General features: G+C 36.5%; 1 protein-coding gene across 3 annotated transcripts in view; it reads right to left on the reverse strand.

Moving 5' to 3' along the window:
* The window catches only part of CLPX (caseinolytic mitochondrial matrix peptidase chaperone subunit X), a 36,908-nt gene that overhangs the window by 5,830 nt on the left and 3,257 nt on the right, over positions 1 to 27,821 (reverse strand). For 2 of the 3 annotated variants that reach the window (XM_005899965.3, XM_070377283.1), the window contains exons 2-11: positions 23,955 to 24,115; positions 22,482 to 22,599; positions 17,512 to 17,666; positions 14,632 to 14,791; positions 13,211 to 13,252; positions 9,952 to 10,128; positions 9,648 to 9,812; positions 8,746 to 8,834; positions 7,622 to 7,786; positions 949 to 1,248 (exon numbers count right to left, since the gene is read on the reverse strand). In XM_005899965.3, coding sequence (XP_005900027.2) covers positions 949 to 1,248; positions 7,622 to 7,786; positions 8,746 to 8,834; positions 9,648 to 9,812; positions 9,952 to 10,128; positions 13,211 to 13,252; positions 14,632 to 14,791; positions 17,512 to 17,666; positions 22,482 to 22,599; positions 23,955 to 24,115 — 1,532 coding nt within the window. The remainder of the gene's footprint in view (positions 1 to 948; positions 1,249 to 7,621; positions 7,787 to 8,745; positions 8,835 to 9,647; positions 9,813 to 9,951; positions 10,129 to 13,210; positions 13,253 to 14,631; positions 14,792 to 17,511; positions 17,667 to 22,481; positions 22,600 to 23,954; positions 24,116 to 27,821) is intronic. The other variant, XM_070377284.1, reaches the window with a different exon arrangement.

The following is a 27,821-nucleotide window of genomic DNA, read 5'->3' on the forward strand; positions in this document are numbered from 1 at the left end:
AGAAGGGGAGTAAAATAATTAGCTTTGGGTTTATTCATTCAATAAATATTTATTAAGCACTTAATATCTATTGGTTGAACCCTATGTTCAATAATTTTAAAAAGATCCATTCTGGATGTAAAGTGGGAGATGATATTTTGGCAGTGGTGGTCAGAGACAAACTTTAGGTAGGGAAACCCAATTAGGAAGCAAATGCATGGGTCAAGGTGAAGAATGATAAAGGAGACTGACTTGAGGTAGAAAGAGTGGCAATGGAGAGATGGAGACTAATGTTTTGTGACACTAAGTTCATAAAACCCAAACATTTGCTATCTGATTGGATATATGGCTCCAAGTGTCTGACTGCAGAGAAGTAGATGTGAGAGCTAACTTTAGGAAAAAATATACCTAGTATGTCATAATGAAAGGATTTAGAATATCAAGACTGAAAAGACAATTCTGTGTGCCTAGCTTGAGGGGTTAGCCGTAGGCTGCTAGCATAATTTCTCTCAATATCTATCCTTAGGCTTCAAGCTACAATGCTGACTTTAATTAAGAAAAAAAATTAAGCCAACTCGTAAGTGTCTAACACAACACAGCGTGCCTTCCCTGATTCCTAGATCCATATTTAGTGAGTAATAGGCTGGACTGTTCCTGCCAACAGAATCTGCCTGCCAATGCAGGAGACACAGGCTCAATCCTTAGGCTGCGAAGATCCCCTGGAAGAGGAAATGGCAACCCACTCCAGTATTCTTGCCTGGAAAATTCCATGGACAGAGGAGCCTGGCAGGCTACAGTCCACGGTGTGGCAAAGAGTCAGATACGACTGACCAACTGAGTACAGACGTGCACACACACAGACTGGTATTCCAGATGAGAAGTACTGCTTTTTAATTTGTTAGGCTAACATACGCAGATTTTCCATAGCAAAAAATACACGTAAGTAAGTATAAAAAATAAAGATCTAACCTTATCCATGCTGAATAAGGCTTGGTACTGAGGAATAACAGCATTACGTGGCTCGGTTAGTATTTGTACAAGTGTTTTCTCATCTAGGCTATGCAAAGGAACTACCACAGGCAACCGTCCCACAAACTCAGGAATCATGCCAAACTCAATGAGATCTCTGGCTTCCACATGACGTAATAAACGATCTTTTTCTTCAATGTCTTGGTGAGTATTTGATTCTCCACTTCGATTGGCAAGGTCAGCAGCAGCTGCAGCCCTTCTACCTTTTCCCAGATTAGATGGTGTTCCAAATCCAAGATACTGCCAAAGAAAACACAGGTATTACAAATAACAGAATGAAGCTGCATTGTGTTCAGCATTCTACATGCATTTCTCACATGATCTCTGCAAACAGAAGAAAGTATTATCATTTATATTTTACAATGAATAAAAAAGGCTTAAAGAGGTTAAGTATCTTGACCAAGCGCTCATTTCTTCTAGTGGTTAACAACCAGGATTCAAACTTAGGTCTATCTGCCTTCAGAACTGAGAACCCAACCAACTCTCAGAAGAATGAATTCTAGTAAAAATAGGTAAGAACTGTGAAGGGAAGTCCCTTAGAACTCAGATTACGATATTGCAGGACACTTCCCAGACCTCTAGACTAGTATAACTTCCAAAATGTGCAAGAAAGTAGAGATAGTAATTATTTTGTAACCAAAGTCAGTTCTGTAATACTAACAGGAGTAGGGCCTATGGAACAAGCAGCCTTACAAGCAAATTATCCACAAGTGTCTTAAGTCATTGCTAAGCATTCTATTAAAATCATAATTTGAGGTTGCATACTATCAGATTATACGATGAGTTAGAACACTGTATGAGTTAGATTTTATAAAAGAGCATGTAAGGATGACATCAAACAAAAATGGTAACCTTGTTGCAAAAGGTTGTGTATCTACAATGTATGGACCTTGCTTTACTCAGTATAAAGAACTATACTCCAGGTAACTTTCACAGTTTGGTTTTGATATGTCATACAACTTTCGTCAAAAGTACAAGAGAAGTACATGATATATGAGAAAAGTCTAAGTTAATTAATTCTAAATATTCTGTGTATGTGGATAGTGACTCTCTCAGAAAGCAAAATGCTTTGCATTCAATAATATAAACATTAAAAAATTTTCTTTAGGATGTACCTTTCTAAAAAATTATTTTTAATTGAAGGATAATTGCTTTACAGGATTCTGTTGGTTTCTACCAAACATCAACATGAATCAGTCATAGGTTTACCCATGTCCCCTCCCACTTGAACATCCTTCCCACCTCCCTCCCCACACCACCAGGTTTTTACCGAGCCCTAGTACGAGCCCCTGAATCGCACAGCAAATTCCTACTGGCCGTCTATTTTCCAGTGGTAATATATGTGTGCATGTCACCCTCTGCATACAGCCCACCCTCTCCTTCCTCCCGCTGCAGCAGTGTCCATACGCCTGTCCTCAGCGTTTGTGTCTCCACTTCTGCTCTGCAGGCGTGCCATTGTTCAGGCGCCACGTCATGGCCAACTCTTTACAACCCCGTGGACTACAGCATGCCAGGCTTCCCTGTCCTTCACCATCTCCTGGAATTTGCCCAAGTTCATGTCCACTGAGTCAGTGATTCATCTTATCCTCTGTCACTCTTTTCTCCTTCTACCTTCCATCTTTCCCAATGTCAGGGTCTTTTCCAATGAGTCTGCTGTTCGCATCAGGTGGCCCAAATACTGGAGCTTCAGCTTCAGCATCAGTCCTTCCAACAAATATTCAGGGTTGATTTCCTTTAGGATTGACTGGCTTGATCTCCTTACAGTCCAAAGGACTCTCAAGAGTCTTCTCCAGCACCATAATTTGAAGGCATCAATTCATTGGCACTCAGCCTTCTTTATGGCCCAACTCCAACATCGGTACATGACTACTGAAAAAATCATAGCTTTGACTACACAGAACTTGTTGGCAAAGTGATGTTTCTGCTTTTTAATATGCTGTCTAGGTTGGTCAAGCTTTTCTTCCAAGGAGCAAGCATCCTTTAATTTCATGGCTACAGTCACCATTCGCAGTGATTTTGGAGCCCGAGAAAATAAACTTTGTCGCCACTGTTTCCCCATCTATTTGCCATGAAGTGATGAGACCGGATACCATGATCTTAGTTTTTTTAATACTGAGTTTTAAGCCAGCTTTTTCACTTTCCTCCTTCACTCACATCAAGAGGTTCTTTAGTTCCTCTTTAGTTCCTCTTCACTTTCTGCTATTAGAGTAGTATCATCCAACATATCTGAGGTTATTAATATCTTGATTCCAGCTTATTAACTCATCCAGCCCGGCATTTCGCATGATATGCTCTTCGTGTAAGTTAAATAAACAGGGTGACAATAAACAGCATTGTCATACTCCTTTCTCAATCCTGAACCAGTCAGTTGTTCCATACAAGGTTCTAACTGTTGCATACAGGTTTCTGAGAAGGCAGGTAAGATGGTTCGGTATACCCATCTCTTCAAGAGTTTTCCAGTTTTTATGATCCACACAGTCAAAGGCTTTAGCGCAGTCAATGAAACAGAGGTAAATGCTTTTCTGGAATTCCCTTGCTTTTATGATCCAGTGAATGTTGGCAATTTGACCTCTGGTTTCTTTGTCTTTTCTAAATCCAGCTTGAAGATCTAAATATGCTCTCAGTTCACATAATGCTGAAGCCCAGCATGCAGTATTTTGAGCATGACCTTACTAGCATGGGAGATGCGTGCAATTGTCTGGTGGTTTAACATTCTTTAGTACTACCTTTCTTAGGAACTGGGATGAGGATGGACCTTTTCCAGTCCTGTGGCCACTGATGAGTTTTACAAATGTGCTGACATATTGAGTGCAGAACTTTGAGAGTACCATCTTTTAGGATTTTAAATAGCTCTGCTGGAATCTCATCACCTCCACTAGCTTTGTTGGCAGCAGTGCTTTGTAAGGCCCACTTGACTATACACTCCAGGATATCTGGCTCTGAGTGAGTGACCACAGCAACACCATCATGGTTATCCGGGTCATTAAGATCTTTTTTGTACAGTTCTTCTGTGTATTCTTTCCATCTCTTCTTGAACTCTTCTGCTTCTATTAGATCTTTACCTGTTTCTATCCTTTATTGTGCCTATCTTTGGATGAAATGTTCCTTTGATATTTCCAATTTTCTTAAATTTCTTAAATTTTCTTATCTCTAGTCTTTCCCCTTCAGCTATTTTTCCTCTATTTCTTTGCATTGTTCCTTGAAGAAGGCCTCTTGTCTCTCCTTGGTATTTTCTGGAACTCTGCATTTAGTTTGATGTACCTTTCCCTTTCTCCCTTGCTTTTTGCATCTCTTCTTTCTTCATCTATTTGTAAAGCCTCCTTAGACAACCACTTAGCTTTCTTTTTCTTTGGGATGGTTTTGTTCACTGTCTCCTGAACAGTATCACCAAGCTCTGTCCATAGTTCCGCAGCCACTCTAGTTTACTAGATCTAATCCCTTGAATCTATGCGTCACCTCCACTGTTATTCATAGGAGATTTAAGTTGTACCTGACTGGCCTATTGGTTTTCCCCTCTTTCTTTAGGTTAAGCTTGAATTTTGCAGAGAAGCTAATAATCTGAGCCACAGTCAGCTCCAAGTCTTGTTTTTGCTAACTGTATACAGCTTCTCCATCTTCAGTAACAGAGAATGTAATCAATCTGATTTTGGTATTGACCATTTAGTGATGTCCATATGTAAGGTTTATATATATTATAAAGCATTATTATAAAACACTGGGGAAATAAACCTGAAGACAGTCCTTATCCTAACTTAAAGGTGTTTATTTATAATGAGAACACATAAAAACATATATTAAAAAAAAATTTATTTTGTATTGGGGTATAGCCAATTTTCAATGTTGTGATAGTTTAAGGGCAACAGCAAAGGGAGTCGGCCATACATATACATCTATCCATTCTCCCCCAAGCTCCCCTCACATCCAGGCTGGCACATAACACTGAGCAGAGTTCTGTGTGCTCTATAGTAGGGTCTTGTTGGTTATCCATTTTAAACATAGCAGTGTGTACATGTCCATCCAGATGACCCGCAGATTGACACCACCCTTATGGCAGAAAGTGAAGAACTAAAGAGCCTCTTGATGAAAGTGAAAGAGGAGAGTGAAAAAGCTAGCTTAAAACTCAACAATCCAAAAACAAAGATCATGGCAACCAGTGCCATCACTTCATGGCAAATAGATGGAGAAACAATGCAAACAGTGAGAGACTTTATTTTTCTTGGTCTCTAAATCACTGCAGATGGTGACTGCAGCCATGACACTAAAAGACACTTGCTCCTTGGAAGAAAAGCTATGAGCCACCTAGACAGCACATTAAAAAGCAAAGACTACTTTGCCGACAAAGGTCCATCTAGTCAAAGCTATGGTTTTTCCAGTAGTCATGTATGGATGTGAGAGTTGGACTATACAGAAAGCTGAGCGCTAAAGAATTGATGCTTTTGAACTGTGGTGTTGGAGAAGACTCTTGAGAGTCCCTTGGACTATAAGGAGATCAAACCAGTCAATCCTAAAGGAAATCAGTCCTGAATATTCATTGGAAGGACTGATGCTGAAGCTGAAACTCTAATACTTTGGCCACCTGATCCAAAGAACTCACTCACTGGAAAAGACCCTGATACTGGGAAAGATTGAAGGCAAAAGGAGACAGGGATGACAGATGATGGCATGGTTGGATGGTATCACTGGCTCGATGGACATGAGTTTGAGCAAGCTCCGGGAGTTGATGACGGACAGGGAAGTCTGGCATGCTTCAGTCCATGGGGTCACAAAGAGTCAGACACAACTGAGCAACTGAACTGAACACGTCCATCCCAAACTCCCTAACTATTCCTTACCCCCATCTTCCCCTCCGGTTCGTTCTGAGTCTGAGAACACATGAAGATATTAAAGCATCATGTGCAGGAAACCTCAGCAGTGGAAAGGAAGAAAAGAGGCACAATCTGGGGAGGGAGGGTAGGAGGTGACCAAGAAAGTCCTCACAGAGGAACTGACTCATCATTTAACAGAATCTTAAAGAATGAACACATATCTGCCAACTGAACTGAGGTAGGGGAAAACATGAGCAAAGGCAATAGGAGTAAAACTTAGGACTGCAACCAGTTTCATATGGTCAGGATATAGGTATATTATTTAATACTGTAAGCCTGGCTTTCAATGAGGTTTGATAAAAACAATAGCCAAATGGAAGTGTTTAATCCTTCATAAAATCACTGTTGTAGACTTTCATGTCCCTGTCTGCTTTTCATAAAAATCTATCTTTTAGAATCTTTGCCTTTCATGAAGAGATTATACCCTTCCTCTTTCAGAGAATAAAAACTAGCTCATGATTTCTCCCTAATTTCATTAAGAAGTTCAAAGATAAACAAACAGTGACTTAATTTCCACTAACTTGAAATGATGTAAACCTTCTATCCATTTCTGATCTCTTTACTAATGTTACTTTTAACTGTTCTTTTCTACATGTTTCTAGTTTTAATTTTATTTCCAAGTATAAATTATAAATAAATATAAGAACACGGTCCTTGCTTTTGGTTACAGAATTTCGAATATAAAGTTCTGTCTCCCACCCTCCCCCATCTCTTTCATACCCACACATGTGCATGCACACATGAAGAAATAATTTCTTCTAATTTTTTTAGGCTAATTTGTGCAGAATTTCAAAAGCAAGAAAAATACAAATTGATTAATATTTTAAATAAAAATCTAACCTTATCCATGCTGAATAAGGTCTGATGCTGAGAAGTAACAGCACTACATGGCTCAGCTGGTAGCCTTACAAGAGGTTTCTCATCTAGGCTATGCAAAGGAATGACCACAGGCAACTGTTGCATTAGCAGAGCTATTTTTTTTTTTTACTACTACTAAACTGCTACTTTAGTAGCTACTAATACCAAACTAAAAAACTCAAGTAAACTGCTACTAAACATGTAAGGCCAAGAAGGCAGAGCAGGCAATATACAAAAGAGGTGAAATATGATACATTCATTTAGGTATTACAGAAACCTAAACATATGATATAAAAGGTATCATTTGTGGCTATTATGTAAAACACAAAAGCATGGAAAATAGGCATGTTTTGGGGGTTCTTGCCACTATGCTGATATTATGTTTTATCATAAGTAGGTACTGGGCATGAACCTTGAGGCTATGAAAAAATAAATTCCCGCTAAAATCAAGGCTTATAAGAATGTTTAAGAAATATCTATAAACTAGGTGAGATCACAACCCTCCCTCAACCTCCAAACTCCTTTCCTCCACTTGTGATTGTCAGCAGTGATCTATGAAGACTCTATGGGCAGAGGCAATGGAAACAAGCTCTTTATTGGGAAAGAGAAATGAGTAGAAATTTTACTGATTTCGCAGTTACCTCAAATAATAAAAAAACTCAGATGAATATAAAATCAAAATCATCAAGTCACACTTTAAAAATGCCGATATAAAGATGATATTTAGAAATCTTCCAAATCACTACTCTGAAATTTAAAAAATAACTAGGAATATATTTCTGGTATACTCTAAGAACACCTAACTGGCAGAAAGCAGATACAAGATTAGAAACTGAGGGTCTATCCTCTAACTTCAAATGCTCTCCTAGTAACCATTCAGAAAAACTTACCTTTTCATTTTTCCTCCTGCTGATGATTCTGTCCAAACCATTGAAAGCACCAGATGCAACAAACAGAATGTTTGTTGTATCCACTTGTACTGTTTCTCCACGTAGCTTACGGGAATTCTTTTCTGGAACATTGACTATCGTGCCTTCCAATAGTTTTAATAAGCCCTAAATAAAGAAAAAATGATTTATGGCATCATCTTATAAGTGTATTATTATACTTTAGATAATGGGATTCAATGGGAAAAATAATATGTGGGTATGGTCAATGAACATAACTGAAGAACACCTCCACATTCCTAAAACTAACATGAAAATCTAACATACTATCATATTTAATTATTCATAAATTTATTTGGAATAGTATAGGACTCCTGATGCATTTAGAAAACAATCAACTTCAGAGGTTGTTTCTGATGGTAAAGACATAATTCTAACATAAATACAGAATTAGGACTCTATAAAATGCTATTTAACCACATGGGAACATTCAAAATTTGAAAATATTTGAAGCCTTGTCTTTATACTACAATTCTACTCTACTTCTAGTGTTAAACTTTGAGAACAGTTGTATTTTGAAATGTCTTTACAAAAAAAACATTATCCAGCACATTTTATATGTGTGATTGGACCTCTCTATGTCCTGGTCAAAAAACAAAAGCAATTTTCCTTACCCTGTAGTTTATGTCATAATTAGTTACCAAAAAAGTCAGGTTAATCAACAGATCATTATGACTTTAATTATGACTCTACAAGGAATAGAGCATTATTTTATCTTCTAACTAAGTGAAACGAATAAAATACATGTACATAGTTCATTTATGCCTAGTTAGAACTTTCTTCAAGCATCCTTTACAAATGTTTAACTGGGTCTTTGTGGAATACGCCAACAAAAATTAAATTTCATTTACTTCTTTAAAATATCTTTAATTTCCTAACAAAGGTAATTTAGGTATTTAAAATCGCCAACAGGTTTCTCTTAGGATCTGAACTAAATAGTCTGGGGAGTTCAGAGTGGGAGAAATAAAACAGAATCTAATTGAATGTGAAACCAAACGTACAATATTTGGGAGGCTGATGTATTCCCTTCCTTTTAGTGGGCTTGAACAAAATATTCAACTGCTTACTTGCTGAACGCCTTCTCCACCTACATCCCGTAACTGATGAATGCCTGGCACACTGCCAATCTTATCTACTTCATCCAGAAAGACAATTCCTATAATTTAAGGAGGATTCTATTTATAATATGAAAAAGATATATACAAGACAACCTAAGCTTTAAAAGGCTAGGTAGCTAGAGAGCAAGGTATTTAATCTTTAACACAACATATGCAATAGTTTAATATAATAAAAATATACTGCCAACTTTTCCACACATCATTTTGTGTAAACATTTTATAATTTATTCTTACATCATTTGGGTAAAAATAACACTTGGGTAAGATTACCAATTCTCTATGACTATTATAGTTAGCTACCCCACTAATGTTTTCAGGTTCTTTATTCTAAGAAGCAGAGATAGAGGTACAGGGTGAAAGCAAAAGGCTGGTACTAGCTAAACTTCAGCTTATTTTTTCCATCTATATTCTTATCCTAAAAGAATTTAGACAAGAAGCTCTTCGTGTAAACAAGGAGAGAGGATACAGAAGGAAAGGAGAAATGTAGCATCTAGAACACTCCCTAGGTAGATAAGTTAATATGTTGCTATATACATCTTGCACTCTCTTGCACTTGTCTTTTTCCCCTCCCCCAACTCATTTCAGCATCAGGAATCTGGAGGAAAGTTAGAACAGAATAGAATAAATAATTTGGCCTGTTTTCACTCTAGTAATATTGCCAACTTATGACAATAAGACAAAGCAAACTTTGTGGCCCTTAGTCAGTATGCTAGAAAACTTAAACATAGCTACTTTTATATAGTTATTGAATTTGACTCTTTGACTCAAAACAAAAAATATATTATCTCTTGCTATTAGACTGCTTCCTCAACAGACTGTATCTGAGGACAGACAAACTTGCTGAAACATACCTTGTTGTGCTTTTTCTACATTATAATTGGCATCTTGGAGCAGCTTGGCAATCACAGATTCAATATCTTCACCTACATATCCAGCCTGAGTCAAAGTGGTACAGTCACAGATAGCAAAAGGGACATCAAGGCATTTAGCTAAAGTTTGTGCCAGAAGAGTTTTACCTATAAACAGAAACAGTAACAACAGGCCTTAGGTTTTCTTCTTAAGAGTGAGAATCCCCCAGTCACAAGACACAGGTTACAGAGTCATTTATATTCTATTTTCTTAAATGAGTGGCAAATTTTTAAGTAAGTTTTTTACCTGACCCAGTTGGTCCAAGCAGCAAAATATTACTCTTTTCAAGTTTGATGTCATCGTGGGAAGAATCCAATACTTCACCTCCTCGTTTTTCCTGAGGTATTTGTTGATTTACCTGTTGCTGCACTGATGCTCCTAAAGCATTCCCATGTGGACTAATTCCAGCAATCTGAAGCAACTCTGAAAAAATGCCAAAGGTATTAGAGCTTCATTTGCTTTCACTTGAAAAAAATGCCCAATAAAACCTTACATCTAAAACCAATTACTTATTTAGAAAAAAATAATATTGACATTTTTTTGTCTTACCTAAAAGGGAAGGAAGCCTCAAATTATCTAATGACAAATATGTAATACATGATGATTATTCATAGAACCTCAAGCAAAGGAAAGTATTCTTTTTACCTTCCTTATTTATATAAACTTATATGAAGAATATCCTTTTACTGAAAAGAAGGCAGTATAACAGAAGAAGAACAGTGTCAGGAGTCAGAAAGCTTCAGAAATTTGGTCCTTTCTTTGCCTCTGAGGAACTATATGATCCTGAGGTATATCATCATACACACTTTGTGTTTCTGTGCCCTAATCTATAAAATGGCTAACACCTTTTCTATCAATGTTAAACACATAACTGGAGGTTTAAGAACAAAATGCAATTGATTTGGAGGCACTCTGAAAGACAAAGGTATATGTACATACATTTGTACAAATGCAAAGAAACAGTGCTGTAGAGAAAGGGTAAAACACTGAACTGAGGAATAGAAAGCTTGGGTTCCAGTCTCAGCTCTATCACAGGAATACAGCAAGTCACTTGGCTTTACTGAGCCTGCTTCCTTAGGGAATTACACTACAATCTCTCCCACACTTAAAAATGATGCTGTGAGTCTACCAGAGAAACCAAGCATGGTAAGACTCATTATCCCTGGCCCTACCTGAATTTCTGATTTTACAGGATCTCAATTGGATCACTGCATTTCCTTTAGCAGACATACAAAAATTATATGGGAATTATAGTGCTGGTGAACTAAGACTTGATCAGTTGGATCCCTTTTTAAAAAAATCTTATTCTCACCCTCTCAGCTGAAGGAAAGAATCCCAATACTCTTTTGAACTAGCTAGATTTGTAAATATCCACATTGCTCCTGGCTCTCAGCATTTAAGGTACCTGGGCTCATATCATATGTCTATATTTTCTAGATTTAGTTGTAGCTTGTTTCTAAGAATATCAGTATTTTCCAATGCTTTATTATTTTAAGCAAACCAACAGACAGATGTTCAGCAAACATACTACTTAAATCCTGTTCCATCTGGCTGTCATTTTCAAACTATCTTTACATCACATCCTTTGGTAAAGGGTTATTCTCTTCACCAAAAATAATAGGCATTAAGTAAATATTTGAATTTAATTAAACTGTACCATTTGAGAGTTAATGGTCAGTGAATAATTCACAATGATATGCCTCATTGCAATTCACATTAGGTTAAAAAAAAAGGCAGTCTTCAGTTAGCTAGCTGTCCCCTACCAAACAAAAACAAAAACTTTTTTTTTTATTTCAGCAAAATCTAGTTAGGAATTGTGACAGTATAAGGAGGTGCTTGGCTGAAGAACAGGTCTGCCCAGTGGGGAAAAGATGATTTAGGTAACTTGAACAAAATTGTAAGCAGCATTTTACCTACAGTGGAATCACATGACATATATTCAACTTTATGATTTAAGTTTTTTAAAAAAGAGGAATCATTTAAATAGTACAGAACAAATGATGTTTGTCATTACATTTATGAAAATATGCCCCAGCGTAAACTGGAGAAAACACTTCTGTTCTTTCAGTTAAGTCTCTGTGCACATCTCTTATTGCCTAAGCAGCCCTTTACAATGAGGACTATTGAGTAAGCAGGCTAGAATAATTAGTTGTATGGAGCAATAGGGTATAACATAGCCCTCGTACGCAAGCCAACTAGTTCACCTGGTATTTAACATCAGAAAAATTTATGTTCCAATGATGAGGGGAAGAAACCATCAGTCTTAAAATGTTAGAGACACATGTTGATCTCTAACATCTGATTTCCAAAGAAATTTCCAAGAATATTTTAATTATATATGACTCTGGCCCAATGTCCTAACATTAGAACCTAATACCCCACCTAGGAGAAAACTAAATTATACATGAAAGTAAATTCTACATAAGCTCTAAAAATATTAATTTCTAAGCCAATCAATATATGTAATTACAAATTACTTTGCTTACATCCTTAAATACTATTACTTGTTAACATTTGTATTAAATCACTGATACTTTACTAATTCATACTAGTTTCACCAGCCATCTGCCCAAAATTATGAATATATAGTGACAGCATATTTTATTACATGTAATACATTTTATGCCAGAGTTGCTGAACTCATTATGTTCTCATGGTTCATCCTGAATATACAGTACAATATTCTGATGTTCAAATATTAGATGTATAATATTGTTTGGTTCAAAGGCAAATGTAAACTTATCAAACTTTTAAGTGAAAAATGTTCACACTGGTTTATCTATTATTTTTTGTCTTTTGTGACAACAAGAATCTTCTTATGGTAACTTTGGAACCTTCACCCTTTCTTTGTGTAGCAGCTATCTCCACCTCCAAAGAAATGAGTGCAAGACATCAGAATGGCCACTATCATTGGTTTATGAGGTCATTCCATACCCTCCATCAGACCCCCTGATGCTTTTAGGGGCAGTCTAGAGCTCTCAATAGTGAGCTGGAGGTTATGCATAATTTGTAAGCCTACACTAAGTTTCATAAACACCAAAAAATAAAGTAGCTTCTGGCAAAGAGCAGCTGAAAGATAATACACCTCCCTTAAAATCTGTCACTTACAGGCAGATCAACTTTTATTCTTCTTTTTAAGGAAAAAAAAAAAGGATACAACATTCAAGGTACAAATTTTAAAAAATACAACTTCTGTTAATACGCAGATCTAGATTTATAGAGGAAAACTACATATAATATTTATTTCTTTATAAGAAATATCACAAAAGATAAAATCAAGTATCTAAAACAACCCAACATCTATTAACTACACAAATTAGCTATAAAACTGTTTCAAAGTTATATATGCCATGTATAACAAACAGGTTTAGATACTATACGATGCCTTTCTTAGTAATACACAAACAAGCACATATCTATCACAACTAGTGCTGACAAACTTCACTGAGGTAAATCTACAAAGGAAGAATGATTACAGAGGAGGACCTGAAGAGAGGTCACTTACTTGTAAATCTGTACTCATCCTCCCGTCTTCTTATTTCTAACTCTAAGAAAGAGGATGAAAATGGCAACATGAAAATATTATATATTTGCTTAATTTAGGGGAACAAACAAGGAGTATTCCACTTCTTGCCCTCTTCCAAATATAAAGAATATGTTCATTAATGTTTTTTCGGCTTTCTATAAATTATGAAAGAATTTATATGCTACCTCTTTTCTGTATTAAAAAAAAACAAACCCAAACATGCTTAATGATGGCTGTATAGTTGCTAATATTCACATTTATCAAATACAAAGTTGCTATCTATTTTAAGAAAAGAAATGTAGTAATTTAGGTCTTCAATAAGAATTTAAATCCCTCATTATAAAGACCATATAACCATTTGCTTTTCCAGCACCTAGAAGAGTTTAACTATTAATTTGTTGACTGAAGGAATCAGAAAAAATTATTTTGCTCCATGACCAAACAACAATATTTGGACCTTATAAGTCATAAAGGTTCCAGGTCCTTCATCAGTTAGTATGATTTATACTTTCTAAAAAAGTAATTGATCCTACTATGTAAATATTTTGCAGTAAGTTCAAACAGTGAACAAGTGTCTTCATTAAGGCAATAAATTATATATTAGTGCCTACTGAAAGTAATTTAATACTGAAAGTACTTAGCAAAACTCCATAAAATTATAACATAGCTAAAAGAATGTAAACAATAGATATCTGTAGAACAACTCCAAAATTACAGCTCCCTAGCCAAAAAAAAAGAAACCCTTATTTACATTTTACTGTATTCATAGTTTTTTAAATAAAATCATTCTGTTAATATAACATATACATTGTCCATAGTAAGTTGACATTACACAGTATATTGGTCATTAGAATCGATCATTAATAGGAATTATACTTTGAATCACTTACAAATTTGCCCTGAACCTTGCACTGTGTATTGGAGGCCAAAACGGAAAGAGTGCTGAATATGTTCTGTAAGAGGTACCATTTCCATATATCTCTGACTTAGGAAAATTAAATTCTGTGTCCTGAACCCAAAAGAGAAGAACTCAAGAGTTGTATACAGAACACTGCAATGATCTAGTCAACAGGAACTACCTGTGGTGAAGTCTACAACTCAAAAATGATGTCTCAATTTGTACACGAGAACCTAAGCACATATACCTGAAAATAAAGTTTTAAGAAATAATACTTAACAAGTTAACAGACTGGTATTTTCTACTCACACTTATTAACTCTCTTTTTTAAATGCTGGAAATGAACTGGAATGACTTCATGAACCACTAACGGGAAGCAAACTGTATTTTGAAAAATGCCGTACTGTACTAAAAGTATTTTAAGACAAAAGCAAAGAGTTGCAAATAAGGATTACCTCTAAGCACAGTAATCTCTATTTTGGTCAATTATCAAAACACTAACCTCTAGGTGTTAATGATGTCTGCTTCTCAACTTCTGCCTGCTGTCTCAGATTAGCTGGGATATTATTATATATTCTCTTGTAATGATTGTATACAGCAACTGAAAGCACCTTCTTGGCAAACGATTGGCCAACAACGTACTTGTCGAGGTAGTTATAAATCTGAAAAATGGTTAGAAATGAACAATTTACTGTGAGTCATCACAATATACACACGTTAGAGTTAAACACCAAGCACTTTTTGGCTGCACCACATGCACAAAGAACTTTGCCTACCACAGATGGAACCTGTGTCCCCTGCAGTGGAAGTGTGGAGTTAACCATGCTGAACTCACTTGCTTACAGTTTTAAATTTGAACAAAGACTCTCATTCAAAACAAAATGCCAAGGGCATGACACATTATGCAGCAATAATTTCAGAGGCCCCAAATCTTAAAGATACAACACACCATTCATTTGTTCTCTAGCTTAACAAAGTATTTCTATACTTTTCCAGTGCTATGCCAGTTTCTGTTCTATAAACAATGCCAACGATCCTAATTTTTGAAAGTTTAATATTAAAGTCAATTACAATACCTATACTTGCTACCATGGGTCTAAAGCTGTTATCATTAATGAAATCAATTAAAAAAAATTTACACCTCTTTCAATCATATGAATAATATTCTTCACAAAGATTACATTATAAAACTAATTTTTTCAAAATAGGCATTCAGTTCAGTTCAGCCGCTCAGTCATGTCCGACTCTTTGCAACCCCATGGACTACAGCACACCAGGTTTCCCTGTCCGTCACCAGCTCCCGGAGCTTGCTCAAACTCATGTCCATTGAGTGGGTGATGCCATCTAATCATCTCATCCTCTGTCGTCCCCTTCTCCTCCTACCCTCAATCTTTCCCAGCATCAGGGACTTTTCCAATGAGTCAGTTCTTCAGCTTCAGCATCAGTCCTTCCAATGAATATTCAGGACTGATTTCCTTTAGGATGGACTGGTTGGATCTCCTTACAGTCCAAGGGACTCTCAAGAGTCTTCTCCAACACCACAGTTCAAAAGCATCAATTCTTCCGTCCTCAGCTTTCTTTATAGTCCAACTCTCACATCCATACATGACTACTGGAAAAACCACAGCTCTGACTTTTGTCGGCAAAGTAATTCTCTGCTTTTTAATATGCTGTCTAGGTTGCTCATAGCTTTTCTTGCAAGGAGCAAGCATCTTTCAATTTCATGGCTGCAGTCACCATTCGCAGTGATTTTGGAGCCCAGGAAAATAAAGTCTGTCACTGTTTCCATTGTTTCTCCATCTATTTGCCATGAAGTGATGGGACCAGATGCCATGATCTTAGTTTTCTGAATGTTGTATTTTAAGCCAGCTTTTTCACTCTCCTCTTTCACTTTCATCAAGAGGCTCTTTAGTTCTTCTTCGCTTTCTGCTGTAAGGGTGGTATCATCTCCATATCTGAGGTTATTGATATTTCTCCCACAATCTTGATTCCAGCTTTTGTTTCATCCAGCTTGGCATTTCACATGATATACTCTGCATATAAGTTAAATAAGCAGGGTGACAATATTCAGCCGTGATGTACTCCTTTCCCAATTTGGAACCAGTCTGTTGTTCCATGTCCAGTTCTAACTGTTGCTTCTTGATCTGCATACAGATTTCTCAGGAGGCAGGTAAGGTGGTGTGGTATTCCTATCTCTTTAAAATTTTTTAAGAATAAAATAGGCATTATATACTCAAAAATCATTATACCACCTGTATCAATGTGCTTTAATACTCACAAACATTTAGCTTTTTCTCAGATATTAACTTTAAAGCTATGCATTTATCTATATGGTAATCTAAAACTCTTATTCTTGGTAGAAACTAAAGCTCTATATGAAATTTGGTTATTTCCAATGGCTTAGCACCTAGGGTAAATTCTTTCAGCTTTTAGTTAACAGAAGTTAATTGCTAATATTCACCAACTCCTGAAAAGAGTTATTTTCTAGAACTTTATTCTCTAGAACTCCAACTCAGATTCTGAAGTCTATACAAATTAGTGAGGAACGTAAAGCTTAACACCTGTAGTTTCCATTACTTTATTTATTTTTACATAACAAATTCTGTAATGGTTGACCATATATATGTTGTTATGGTTTTTAAAAATCATCATTCTTCATGAATTACACCCACGATTTAGCACATTTGCAGAAACAAATGCACTGGTATCTAAACAGTCAAAAAAAGCAGAGGGTGAGAAATAACAAGTGTGCAAACACCACCTGAGATGGCCAGAGATAATAACACAGCCCAGAAGCAGGGCTCCTCCTTCTCAGAAAGCACACGCCAAGCACCCAGTGAAGCTGGTGGTATACTCTGCTGTGTCTCACATGGCTAAATCACAATCCACCTGAGGCTTCAAGAAAGAGCTGACACCACAAAAGTCACAGTGTTGCACAGAAGTGCCCTGGCACATTGGTCATGAAAAAATACTTGCTTCTATTGTTAGCCTGAGGCTGTTTCACCTCTAATAAAGTAGATTAATTTAACAGGGAAAAACTGCAGGCTGCTGTTATTTAGGGATCCAAACAAAAACAAATCCCCAGCTGTTCTATTTTAAGGATATCATTTTAGATTAACTTAGTATTAACACTAATAATCATCAGCTGTATTTCATTGCTATGAACACAGTAATCATGATATGGGAAAACAGCTGTGGACCCCATACCTAAATTTCAAGTATCAAATATCAGTAACAATTCAGCCAGACACAGCCTATATTATAAAGAACTTACAAAACTTGTTTAGATACTAGTATTAAGATTCAGTATAAACTGGAGAGAGGGGAAGCAGTGAAATGTTTTCAAGATAAAATGTTTATAACACTGAGCGAGGACTTATACCTTCTTGGGGGGAGGAGGTGGTTTCTGTTGGAATGCCAATTTTACAGCTTCTGCTGCTGATTCAGGTTCTTTAATTATGCTTTTCTTTGAGTCTGCTTCTGATAACACAACAAAAAAATGATGACATTTTTCACACTTCACAAAGCGGGTGGATGCTGTAAAAGGACACAGAAAAATAATTCAAATACTATTTAACTTTAAAGACTCGTTGAAAATTGAAACCTACGTACTTGACGAAAATCTTGTAGTTCACTCCACTAGCCTCAACAGCCAGCCTAATTTGTACTTAAAATAGATGATAAATATGAGTTCAGTAAACTACATTCTATTCATTTCAGCTAGGTGTGACAGATTTTATCTAGAGAAAAGATTGATTGAGATTCTTTCAATTTCTCCATTCACTAAAGTTTTGGATTTTTCTTTTGGGGGTGGGCTGGGGTACACTGCACAGTTCCCGAGATCTTAGTTCCCCAAAGGACTGAACCCGAACCCTTGGCAGTGAAAGCGAGGTGTCATCTAACCATTACCAGGGAATTTGCCCTCAAGTTAATTTTAAAAACTACCACTATATTAAGTAATTATTTTATTCAAATATGAGAATGAATAAACTGTGGGAAAAAAGTAAAGTATAAATAAATTAATCTGTAATAAAATTAACATTTTACTACAAAAAATTACAAACACACAAAAGTTGAAAGACAAAAATCCATTTTAATCCCTAAAAAATGTAAAATATATATATACTTAAGGTTCTTTTCAAACCTGTGAGCATTTCTAAGACCTTGACTTGGTAAATATATAAAATTATTTTATACCTTTCTTATTATCTTTATTCCACTAATTCCTATTTCTTTGACCTAAAAACCACTAAGAAACTGGGACTTCCCTGGTGGTCCAGGGGCTAAGAATCTGCCTTGCAATGCAGGGGACACAGGCTCAATCCCTGGTCAGGGAAGTAAAATCCCACAGTCATGGAGAAACTAAGCCCATGCACCACAACCGGAGAGTCCATGAACAATGCAAGATCCCATATGATGCAACACAGATCCCATATGCTGCAACTAAGACCCAACACAGTCAAATAAATAAATATTAAAAAAAAAACCTAAGAAACTAACAAAATATAATCATACAGCTTTTGGAAACAGCGCAGGGCAGTTAAAGTGAAGATGAAACGGGTTTCTCAATTCCAAGGCATCAGCTATAAGTATCTTGTGTTTAAAACAAAAGTGATTTCCTCTTTTCTCTCTTTTAGGATACAGGCACATATTCTTAATCTTCTCCAAGCCTAATTCCACTAATGGTAACCAAGAACCTCAGAAAGCAGCATGGTAGAGAATCCTATACAGACTATTAACAGATTCAGAGCAAAATATACACAGGAATTAGTTACATGTTGGTAGGTCTAGTAATATATTTTTGTGTTATGTTTGTGTAACCTAACTAAACAGGTAAAAAAGCAAAGAAAAATGATTTTTAAAACTACGGGAATCTCTGCCTTTGGGAATATTATAACTACTTATCCACATATTAAAAAAAAACTGCACTGACTGGCAAGCACACCTCAATCTTCACAAAATAATCGAAGTTTAAAAAAAAATAGACAATTCCACATTTTAAAAATAAATTTAATTATTAATTCAACCAATTTAATTTTTACATATCTGCTCTTAAACAAAAAGACAATCAAAAATATACATTCCGGACAAATTCTAGCCACAAATTTTAAAGTAGATAAGGGATCACTTGTGTATTCCATTTATCAATCACCTAATAAGGCTTCCCTAAAGTAAAAGATCAAGCTATTTCAAGTACTTTTGATTAACACAAGTCAAAATTCATTATCACCAATTCCCATCAATGGAAAAGACAGTGGCTTTATGTTATGACCAGGCACCAGTTTATAATTGTTACTGATGGTAGTAAACAGGGCAAGGATTAAAGGGCAGGGAAGCCTCTAATCTAGTTCAGGCTGTGTCACGGGAAAATCTGGCCTGAGAACACAAGAACAAAATATTTCTCTGAAGAAATTAGGTCAAAGGGAAAGAGAAAAGTGACAAAAACATTCCTCTTTGCTTACTCCTCATTCCTCTTTGAAGGGTTGCTCAAATTCTACCTGAATATTTGCAGTACTGTTTCACACTGAAACACGTTCAACATATATCCAGGTTCAACTTATCAAAATGCTATTTCAGAAAAACAAGTAAACAAACATTGCAATGCATATTTTTTATTCCTAAAAACAAGGGGCAAAATCTGATTTTGTTAAATTTTCAAGGGATAAATAAACCTCCTTACTTTAAATGATTACTACAGATATTCTATATTCCTTTACAAACAATACTGATGCCAATAAACATGCTTGTATAGTATATCAACAACAGAAGAAAGATTACCTTAGTAAAAACTTTTTCAGGATATTTGTTTAAACGAAAGTTCTTCATAATTCTGAAAAAGTTTCAGGGTCAAACATAAAATCTCCAAACCACTGCATAAAAGTTTATCCTCACTCTATGAGACACATAATTACAGTAAGCCTTCAAAAAGTATTATATACATAAAAATAAAAACTAAAAGCTCCATCCAAGAGCAAGGGAACATGCAGTATGATTCTGTTTAAATGAAATACAAAAACAGGCAAAACCAATCTCTTGTTAGCGACTGCAAGAACATGAGGGAGCCTTCTGCTGCTGCTGCTGCTAAGTCGCTTCAGTCGTGTCCGACTCTGTGCGAACCCATAGACGGCAGCCCACCAGGCTCCCCCGTCCCTGGGATTCTCCAGGCAAGAACACTGGAGTGGGTTGCCATTTCCTTCTCCAATGCATGAAAGTGAAAAGTCAAAGTGAAGTCACTCAGTCGTATCCAACTCTTAGCGACACCATGGACTACAGCCTAACAGGCCCCTCCATCCGTGGGATTCTCCAGGCAAGAGTACTGGAGTGAGGTGCCATTGCCTTCTCCAGAGGGAGCCTTCTGGGGTGCTGCAAATACTGGTATGTATATCCATCACACTGTACATTCAGAATCCATGCATTTTCTTTCCTTTTCTGTATATAAATTATCCCTCAATTTCCCCCTTAAATTAAATAAGAAAGAAATTTTTTAAAAATCCCAAGAAAAGCCCAAAATAAAAAACCCCATAACTAAAGGCTCTACCTTAAATAAAACTAGGGACACTATTCATAAAGTTATTTTTTAAAAGGGGAAAAAAAGGGCAAAGAAAAAATACATATACTTATAATCAACAATCTTAGATATTATTTTAATTTCTGATGATTTTCTAAATACTCATAATGGGACTGACAGAAATGGTATTTTATTTCAACAAAGTCAGTCAAGCAACAGTAATACTATAAGAAAACATAAAAATCACTATAAACATATTTGTGAGATGAAATATGTACAGGAAGATCAAAGAGCTAAGAACAGCTTTTACATTAAAAAAAATGACAATGAAAGTTAATGAAATTCAAATTTCAGTGTCATACACAAAACTTCATTGGAACACAGCCGATTTCACTCCTTTACACTGTCTATGGCTGCTTTCTCACAGTAACAACAAAGGAGAAAAGTCACAACAGAGACCATATGGCCCATAAAGTCTAAAATATTTACTATTCGGTCTTTATAGTAAAAGTTAACTGACTCCTATATAGCATTTAAAAATAAAGAACTACCCATAGGATAAGAAAAATATTTACAAATCACAAATCTAGATAAGGGTCCAGTATTCAGAATAAATAATTCTTCCACCTCAACAATAAACAGACAACCCCCACACACAAAAAAAAGAAAAAGATAACTCAAGCTAAAAATGGACAGAAACTTTAGTCTTCTCCAAAGAAGACATACAAATGGTCAATAAGCACATGAAAAGATATTTAACATCTAGTCATTAAGGAAATGCAGATCACAACCATGATGAGATATTAATCCCACTTTCTATTCCTATGATGGCTATAATTTTAAAAGAGACACAAATGTTGAGGATGTAAAGAAATTAGAACCCTTATACCTACCTTGTTAGTGGGGCTATAAATGGTACAACATCTATGTGCTGCACTGTGCTTAGTTGCTCAGTCGTGTCCAACTCTTTGTGACCACACAGACTGTAGCCCATCAGGCTCCTCTGTCCATGGAGGTTCTCCAGGTAAGAATACTGGAGCGGGTTGCCATTCCCTTCTCCAGGGGATCGTCTCAACACAGGGATAAAACCTGCGTCTCCCATGTTCCAAGCCGATTCTTCTCCATCTGAACGACCAGGGAAGCCCAAGAATACAGGAGTGGGTACCCTAGCCCCTCCTCAGGGGATCTTCCTGACCCAGGAATAGAACTGGGGTCTCCCACATTGCAGGCAGATTCTTTACCAGCTGAGCTACCAGGGAAGCCCTTATACCGTGTTAGCAACATCTACAGCAGTCCCTTAAAAAGCTAAACAGTTACCACCTCACCAAGCCATTCCACTCCTAAGCATATAGCCTGCCTCTCGGGGCTCGTCTCAACACAGCTTAACCATTAAGAATTGTTTATCAATTAAAATTGCCGGGTGGCTCAGATGGTAAAGAATTACCTGCAATGCAGGAGACCCAGGTTTGATCCCTGGGTCAGGACAATCCCCTGGAGAAGGGAATGCCAACTCACTCCAGTATTCTTACCTGGAGAACTTCATGGACAGAGAAGCCTAGTGGGCTACAGTCCACAGGGTCGCAAAGAGCTGGACACGACTAAGCGACTAACACACACAAGCAAAACAAATAAGCAAAGAGTTTTCTTAAATTATCTTATACCATAATAATTCAAAGCATTACTAGTCCAGGAGATTTTTAGTATCTGGTGACTATAAGAGAGACTATTCTAAGTTCAGGAAAACAATAATTCTGATGTATGTAAGGTATAATGTATATATTTCGGGGCAATTAATGATTTACAGAAAAGGCAGGGAAAAAGAAGAACAGAAGAAGTATACTTACACACGAAGGTCTCTACGTGTGTGCATAAGTCGCCACATTTAGGACAACGAAGCTGGTTTCCACCTTTCCCAGAATTCCCAGAGCCTGATTTCTTACTGCTTCCCTCACTTGCTGACTTCTAATGTTTGTGCAAGAAAAGAAAAAGTGTCAATTATTACTTTCAGGCAACCACCATGTAACTTAAGTTTGTATTTAAATTTATGTTTATATTGTTTGTAATTAATCTTATTAAAAAAACCAGTTCTAGTAAAAACAATTACTGTTTCCCTTCTTTACATGGTATGATCCAGCATGTATAATAATTAGCTTTTTTTCAATGACAGTAAATACTTGAGGAAAAAAATATCAATAAGCATTAGTAACTACTTACTTACTAAAAAACTTACTATGAAATTGAATTGAGAGTTATTACCATGACAAGTAGTGACTCAACTTTCTTAAATCTAACTTCTGTCATCTCTAAAAAAAAGGGGGAGGGATAATTTCACCTACTTTAGAGGGGCATTGTTAGGATTAAGTGTGTATATGAAAACACCTAGCATTTTGTCTCATACATATTAATAACTCAAGTGTTAGCCAAATTTGCATAATAAAAAACATGATTATTCACTGACTTAATAAAGTTACCAATCATCTACTTCCTAGCTACAGAGTTCAGTTCAGTTCAGTCACTCAGTCGTGTCTGATTCTTTGCGACCCCATGGACTGCAGCACGCCAGGCCTCCCTGTCCATCACCAACTCCCGGAGCTTACTCAAAGTCATGTCCATTGAATCGGTAATGCCATCCAACCATCTCATCCTCTTTCGTCCCCTTCTCCCCCTGCCTTCAATCTTGCCCAGCATCAGGGTCTTTTCAAATGAGCTACAGAGTAGCCCACCATTAAGTCATACAGATATCCAAGATTTTTAGGTAGAGGATGAGGTAAGGTTTATATTATCATGAGTTTAAGAGCTGTGTAGAAACAGAAAAGGATGGCTATTCTTAATCCAACCAACCATCAGACTGACTACATAAATTATTTAATGAAGCTTCTTTACTGTGTTGGGGTGTTAGAAATTTTAATTACTGCTTACCAATGAAATGCTTATCAAATAATGTTAAGGTTCAGGCTGATACACAAAATAAAAATACGTAAAATTCTTCACATCATTTTATATTTCCTACAGAAAACATGGGCTTCCCTGCTGACTCAGCAGTAAGGAATCTGCCTGCAATGCAGGAGACACAGGTTTGATCCCTGGGTAGGGCAGATCCCCTAGAGAAGAGAATGGCAACTCACTCCAGTATTCTTGCCTGGGAAATACAGGACAGAGTCACCTGGTGGGCTGCAGTCCATTGGGTCACAAAGAGTAGGATACAACTTAGCAACCAAACAATGAAAACATATAACCAATGAAATACAGAGTACTATTATATTTGTTTAAATGAGGGAACTCAAATATGTATATAAATGCCAATAAAGATAAAATACCTTATTTCCATCTCCAGAGCCATCTTTACTTATCCCATCTCTTGAGGCAAAGTATGCTGGTGTTTCTGTAAAAGCTCTAAAAGGAGCTCTTCGTAGAAGCTGAGTTTCAAAGGTCCCAAGCCTTCCTAAAACTGGTATATGAATACGACTACAAGAAATACCTGAAAATACAATGAAATTTGTTTGGTCTACACATCAAATATTAACACACCTTCAATAAATCCTCTGGAAACAAAAATCCCTAAAGCATTAAGAAAGTTGAAAAAGTTAGTTTTCACAGCAATAGTACAAACTGGTGACACCATCCTCAAAAACTGGCCAGACCTGTGCTTTGGAAGTGAGGAAAGACCAGAGACAACAATTAATGGCCCTTTCAAAGTGTGAAAGGGGAACAAGGGCATTTATGTTCTACATTGTTATGTCTTATATCTACCAACAAGAACAAACAAAATGTAAATAAACAGGTGTCTGGATCTGTTCTATGGGATCACTGTTTGCTGACTCCTGCTTCTCTGCATATAAACACAAAATAAACTCCCAAATAAATTATAGTCATTGGCAAAAGAGCCATACTCCATATTGTGAGGCAGTATTTCCCAAGTTGGTCCTTAAAAGACTGCTCCCTACACAAGAAAATTAATGGTCATAAGTTAAACAAAATTCCACAGACCTCAATACCCTAGAGCTACTTAGAATCTTGCAAAAGCTAATAATGTACATTGGCCATGAAGCAAGTTTCCCAGACTGCTATTAGGAGGCGATTAATCTTTGGGGGTGAGGCCGGTGGCGGTGGTGGTGGTGAACACTTAAACTTAAGAAACTGATTTTGCCTCCCTCATTTTATTCCCTGCACAATTCACAACTCAGGATTTAGTTTCTACACCTGTTAGGGCTTTTTTAAAGATATACACATGTATATGTTGTATTCAAATGCAAAAACTGGTTTAAAATTATGTAGTTAAAACAATTCCAAAACAATTGCTTAGTTATGTAACTGTTTTATTAACAACTCTCTCCCATTTTCCAACTCCTTTTATACTGAATAACTTATCACCATGCCATCTCCAGTTTCACAAAGCACAAAAATGAACCCACCAAATTACTCAGCAAAGATACAAAGAGGAAAAAATTTTTATTTCTATATAAATTCACAAAGAACACTAAAAAAGGATTATGACACCCCAGTCCCTAACCCCAAAAGTATAAACTTTTGCTTAACACTATTAAGCTTGGATATTGAGGAAAAAAAAAATTTGATGCATTCCTTATAATTAACATTTTTAAGACATTTCAAATTTTCTCAAGTGTAACATTTCCATGTTTTGCAGTAAACTATGTTAGCCATTACTCTCTCGTTGGTGATGCCATTGAGTCAGTGATGACTCAAAAGACATGAGTTTGAGTAAACTCCAGGAGTTGGTGATGGACAGGGAGGCCTGGTGTGCTGCAGTCCCATGGGGTTGCAAAGAATCAGACACGACTGAGTGACTGAACTGAACTGACTCTTGTTAAATACAGTTTATGAAATTTAAGCTAAACATTAATGTTTTTTCAAGGACATAGTATGATTTAAAGACTGCTGCTGCTGCTGCTAAGTTGCTTCAGTCGTGTCTGACTCTGTGCGACCCCATAGACGGCAGCCCACCAGGCTCCTCTGTCCCTGGGATTCTCCAGGCAAGAATACTGGAGTGGGTTGCCATTTCCTTCTCTACTGCATGCATGCATGCTAAGTTGCGTCAGTCGTGTCTGACTCTGCATGATCCTACAGACAGCAGCCCACCAGGCTCCTCCGTTCACAGGATTCTATAGGCAAGAAGACTGCTGCTGCTGCTGCTAAGTCGCTTCAGTCGTGTCCGACTCTGTGCGAACCCATAGACGGCAGCCCACCAGGCTCCCCCGTCCCTGGGATTCTCCAGGCAGGAACACTGGAGTGGGTTGCCATTTCCTTCTCCAATGCATGAAAGTGAAAAGTCAAAGTGAAGTCGCTCAGTCGTGTCTGACTCTTAAAGACCCCATGGACTGCAGCCTACCAGGCTCCTCCATCCATGGGAGTTTCCAGGCAAGAGTGCTTGAGTGGGGTGCCACTGCCTTCTCCAGGCAAGAAGACTATGTCCCTCTAAAAAGCAAGTTCAGACAAAGTTGTGGGGGAGAGGGATAGATGAAATCAAGAATGCAGAAAGCTGAATGTACCTTGGGGCTGGGTGATGGGTATCTGGGGGTTCAGTGTTCTATTTTGTGTGTGCTTGAGAACATTCATTAAATGAAAGACAGCATAACACAATAATTTACTATAATCTATGCAACAAGTGTAATTTTTAACTGAACTTTTATGATGTATTCACAAAGAAAACTACAATTATAACAACCTTTATATTTGTATTTGGATGTTATATTTGTACTCAGATGTTTAGAACAAAATTTATACCTGAAGTTTCACATACAGTGTATATTTTCCACTTATATCTTTTAAAATAGCATTTAACAATGTACAGTACATAATACTATTAGAAAATAAGCTGAAAGGAAATTATCTTTGGGAATTTAAGAGAAATAAAAATGAACATGATTCTTTTAAAAATCTACTTGAATAGAAAGAAAAATAAGTCCTTCACTTTAAATAACTTATAAGGTAACATATGAAACCAAACTACACAGTCACCACAGACAATACAATTTAAAAAACATGTTCATGTCATTTAGACCTCTAAATTTAAGAACTTCTTTGCTGGCCCTGATAGTATGGTACTGAAGTGGTGTTTTAACATTCTATAATCTAAGGGCTACACCAACATGATGCTATAAATACTAAACCACTGGTTCCCAAACTTGGGCATGCATTAGAATCACCTGGAGGGCTTGTTAAACCATAGAGTGCAGGGGATCTTCCCTAGTTCTGATCGACAGAGTGTGAGGCGGGACCCAAGAATGCATTTCTAACAAGTTCCCAGATGATGCCTATGCTGCTGGTTTGAGGACCACACTTTTTAAAACCACTGTACAAAACAATGTAAATGACCAGTCATTCACCAATCATGTAACATCTTCACATAAAGCACTGCAGCAAGCCAATCAGGAATTGTTAACCCTTTTTTTTGTCCTCTGGCTCACTGGTGAAGCCTATTCAGAACATTTTTAAATGTACAGAATAAAATATATAAGAACCCAATCATCCTGAAGTAGTTAATATATGTAGTAGTTAAAATATGAAGTAGTTAAAATATGGTTCTTAACAAAATTAAACAAGATCTAACAGCTTTTAAAATAACCATGATTTCAAAGTGATGGAAAGTGTAAACAATATTTTGGGCTATCAGGAATGTAATGTGAAACGAAAACATCTGTGATTTAGAATGGTGACAATTCCACAGGTATTGCTAATACTACTACTAGTTTCTTGCCTATATTTATAACTGAAGGAAATGCTACATTTCTCTCAGAGACTACTGAAAATAAAGTTCAAAGAACCTCTGAATTTTATCCCTGGGCCTTTTGGAAGCCTGTGAACCCAGGTGAAGAACATCTAAAAGCCAAACAAGGGCAAGTATTTATGTGAAGTATATTTCAAAAGACTACTTGGCAGTAATGACAGAAGACAGTTAAAAGTTAAACCACTTACAAACTTCTGTCATAAAGATAAAGTTTTGAGTTTCAGAGCAGCTGTTTTTTAAAAACTATATATTAGAATAAGGGATAAAAATTTTAGGGCTTTTAAGAACAGGAGAATATTTTATTCAATTTCTAAATACTTCCTATATTCAATCTTAAACTAAGCATTCTCCAAAATAACACCAATGATTCAGCTTAAAAGATAGACTGATCTTTAACTTGCATTTTAGAAACAGAGCGAAAGAACTAATGAAAATTTAA

This window comes from Bos mutus, chromosome 10 (genome assembly GCF_027580195.1).
Source record: "Bos mutus isolate GX-2022 chromosome 10, NWIPB_WYAK_1.1, whole genome shotgun sequence".
Classification (NCBI taxonomy): Eukaryota; Metazoa; Chordata; class Mammalia; order Artiodactyla; family Bovidae; genus Bos; species Bos mutus.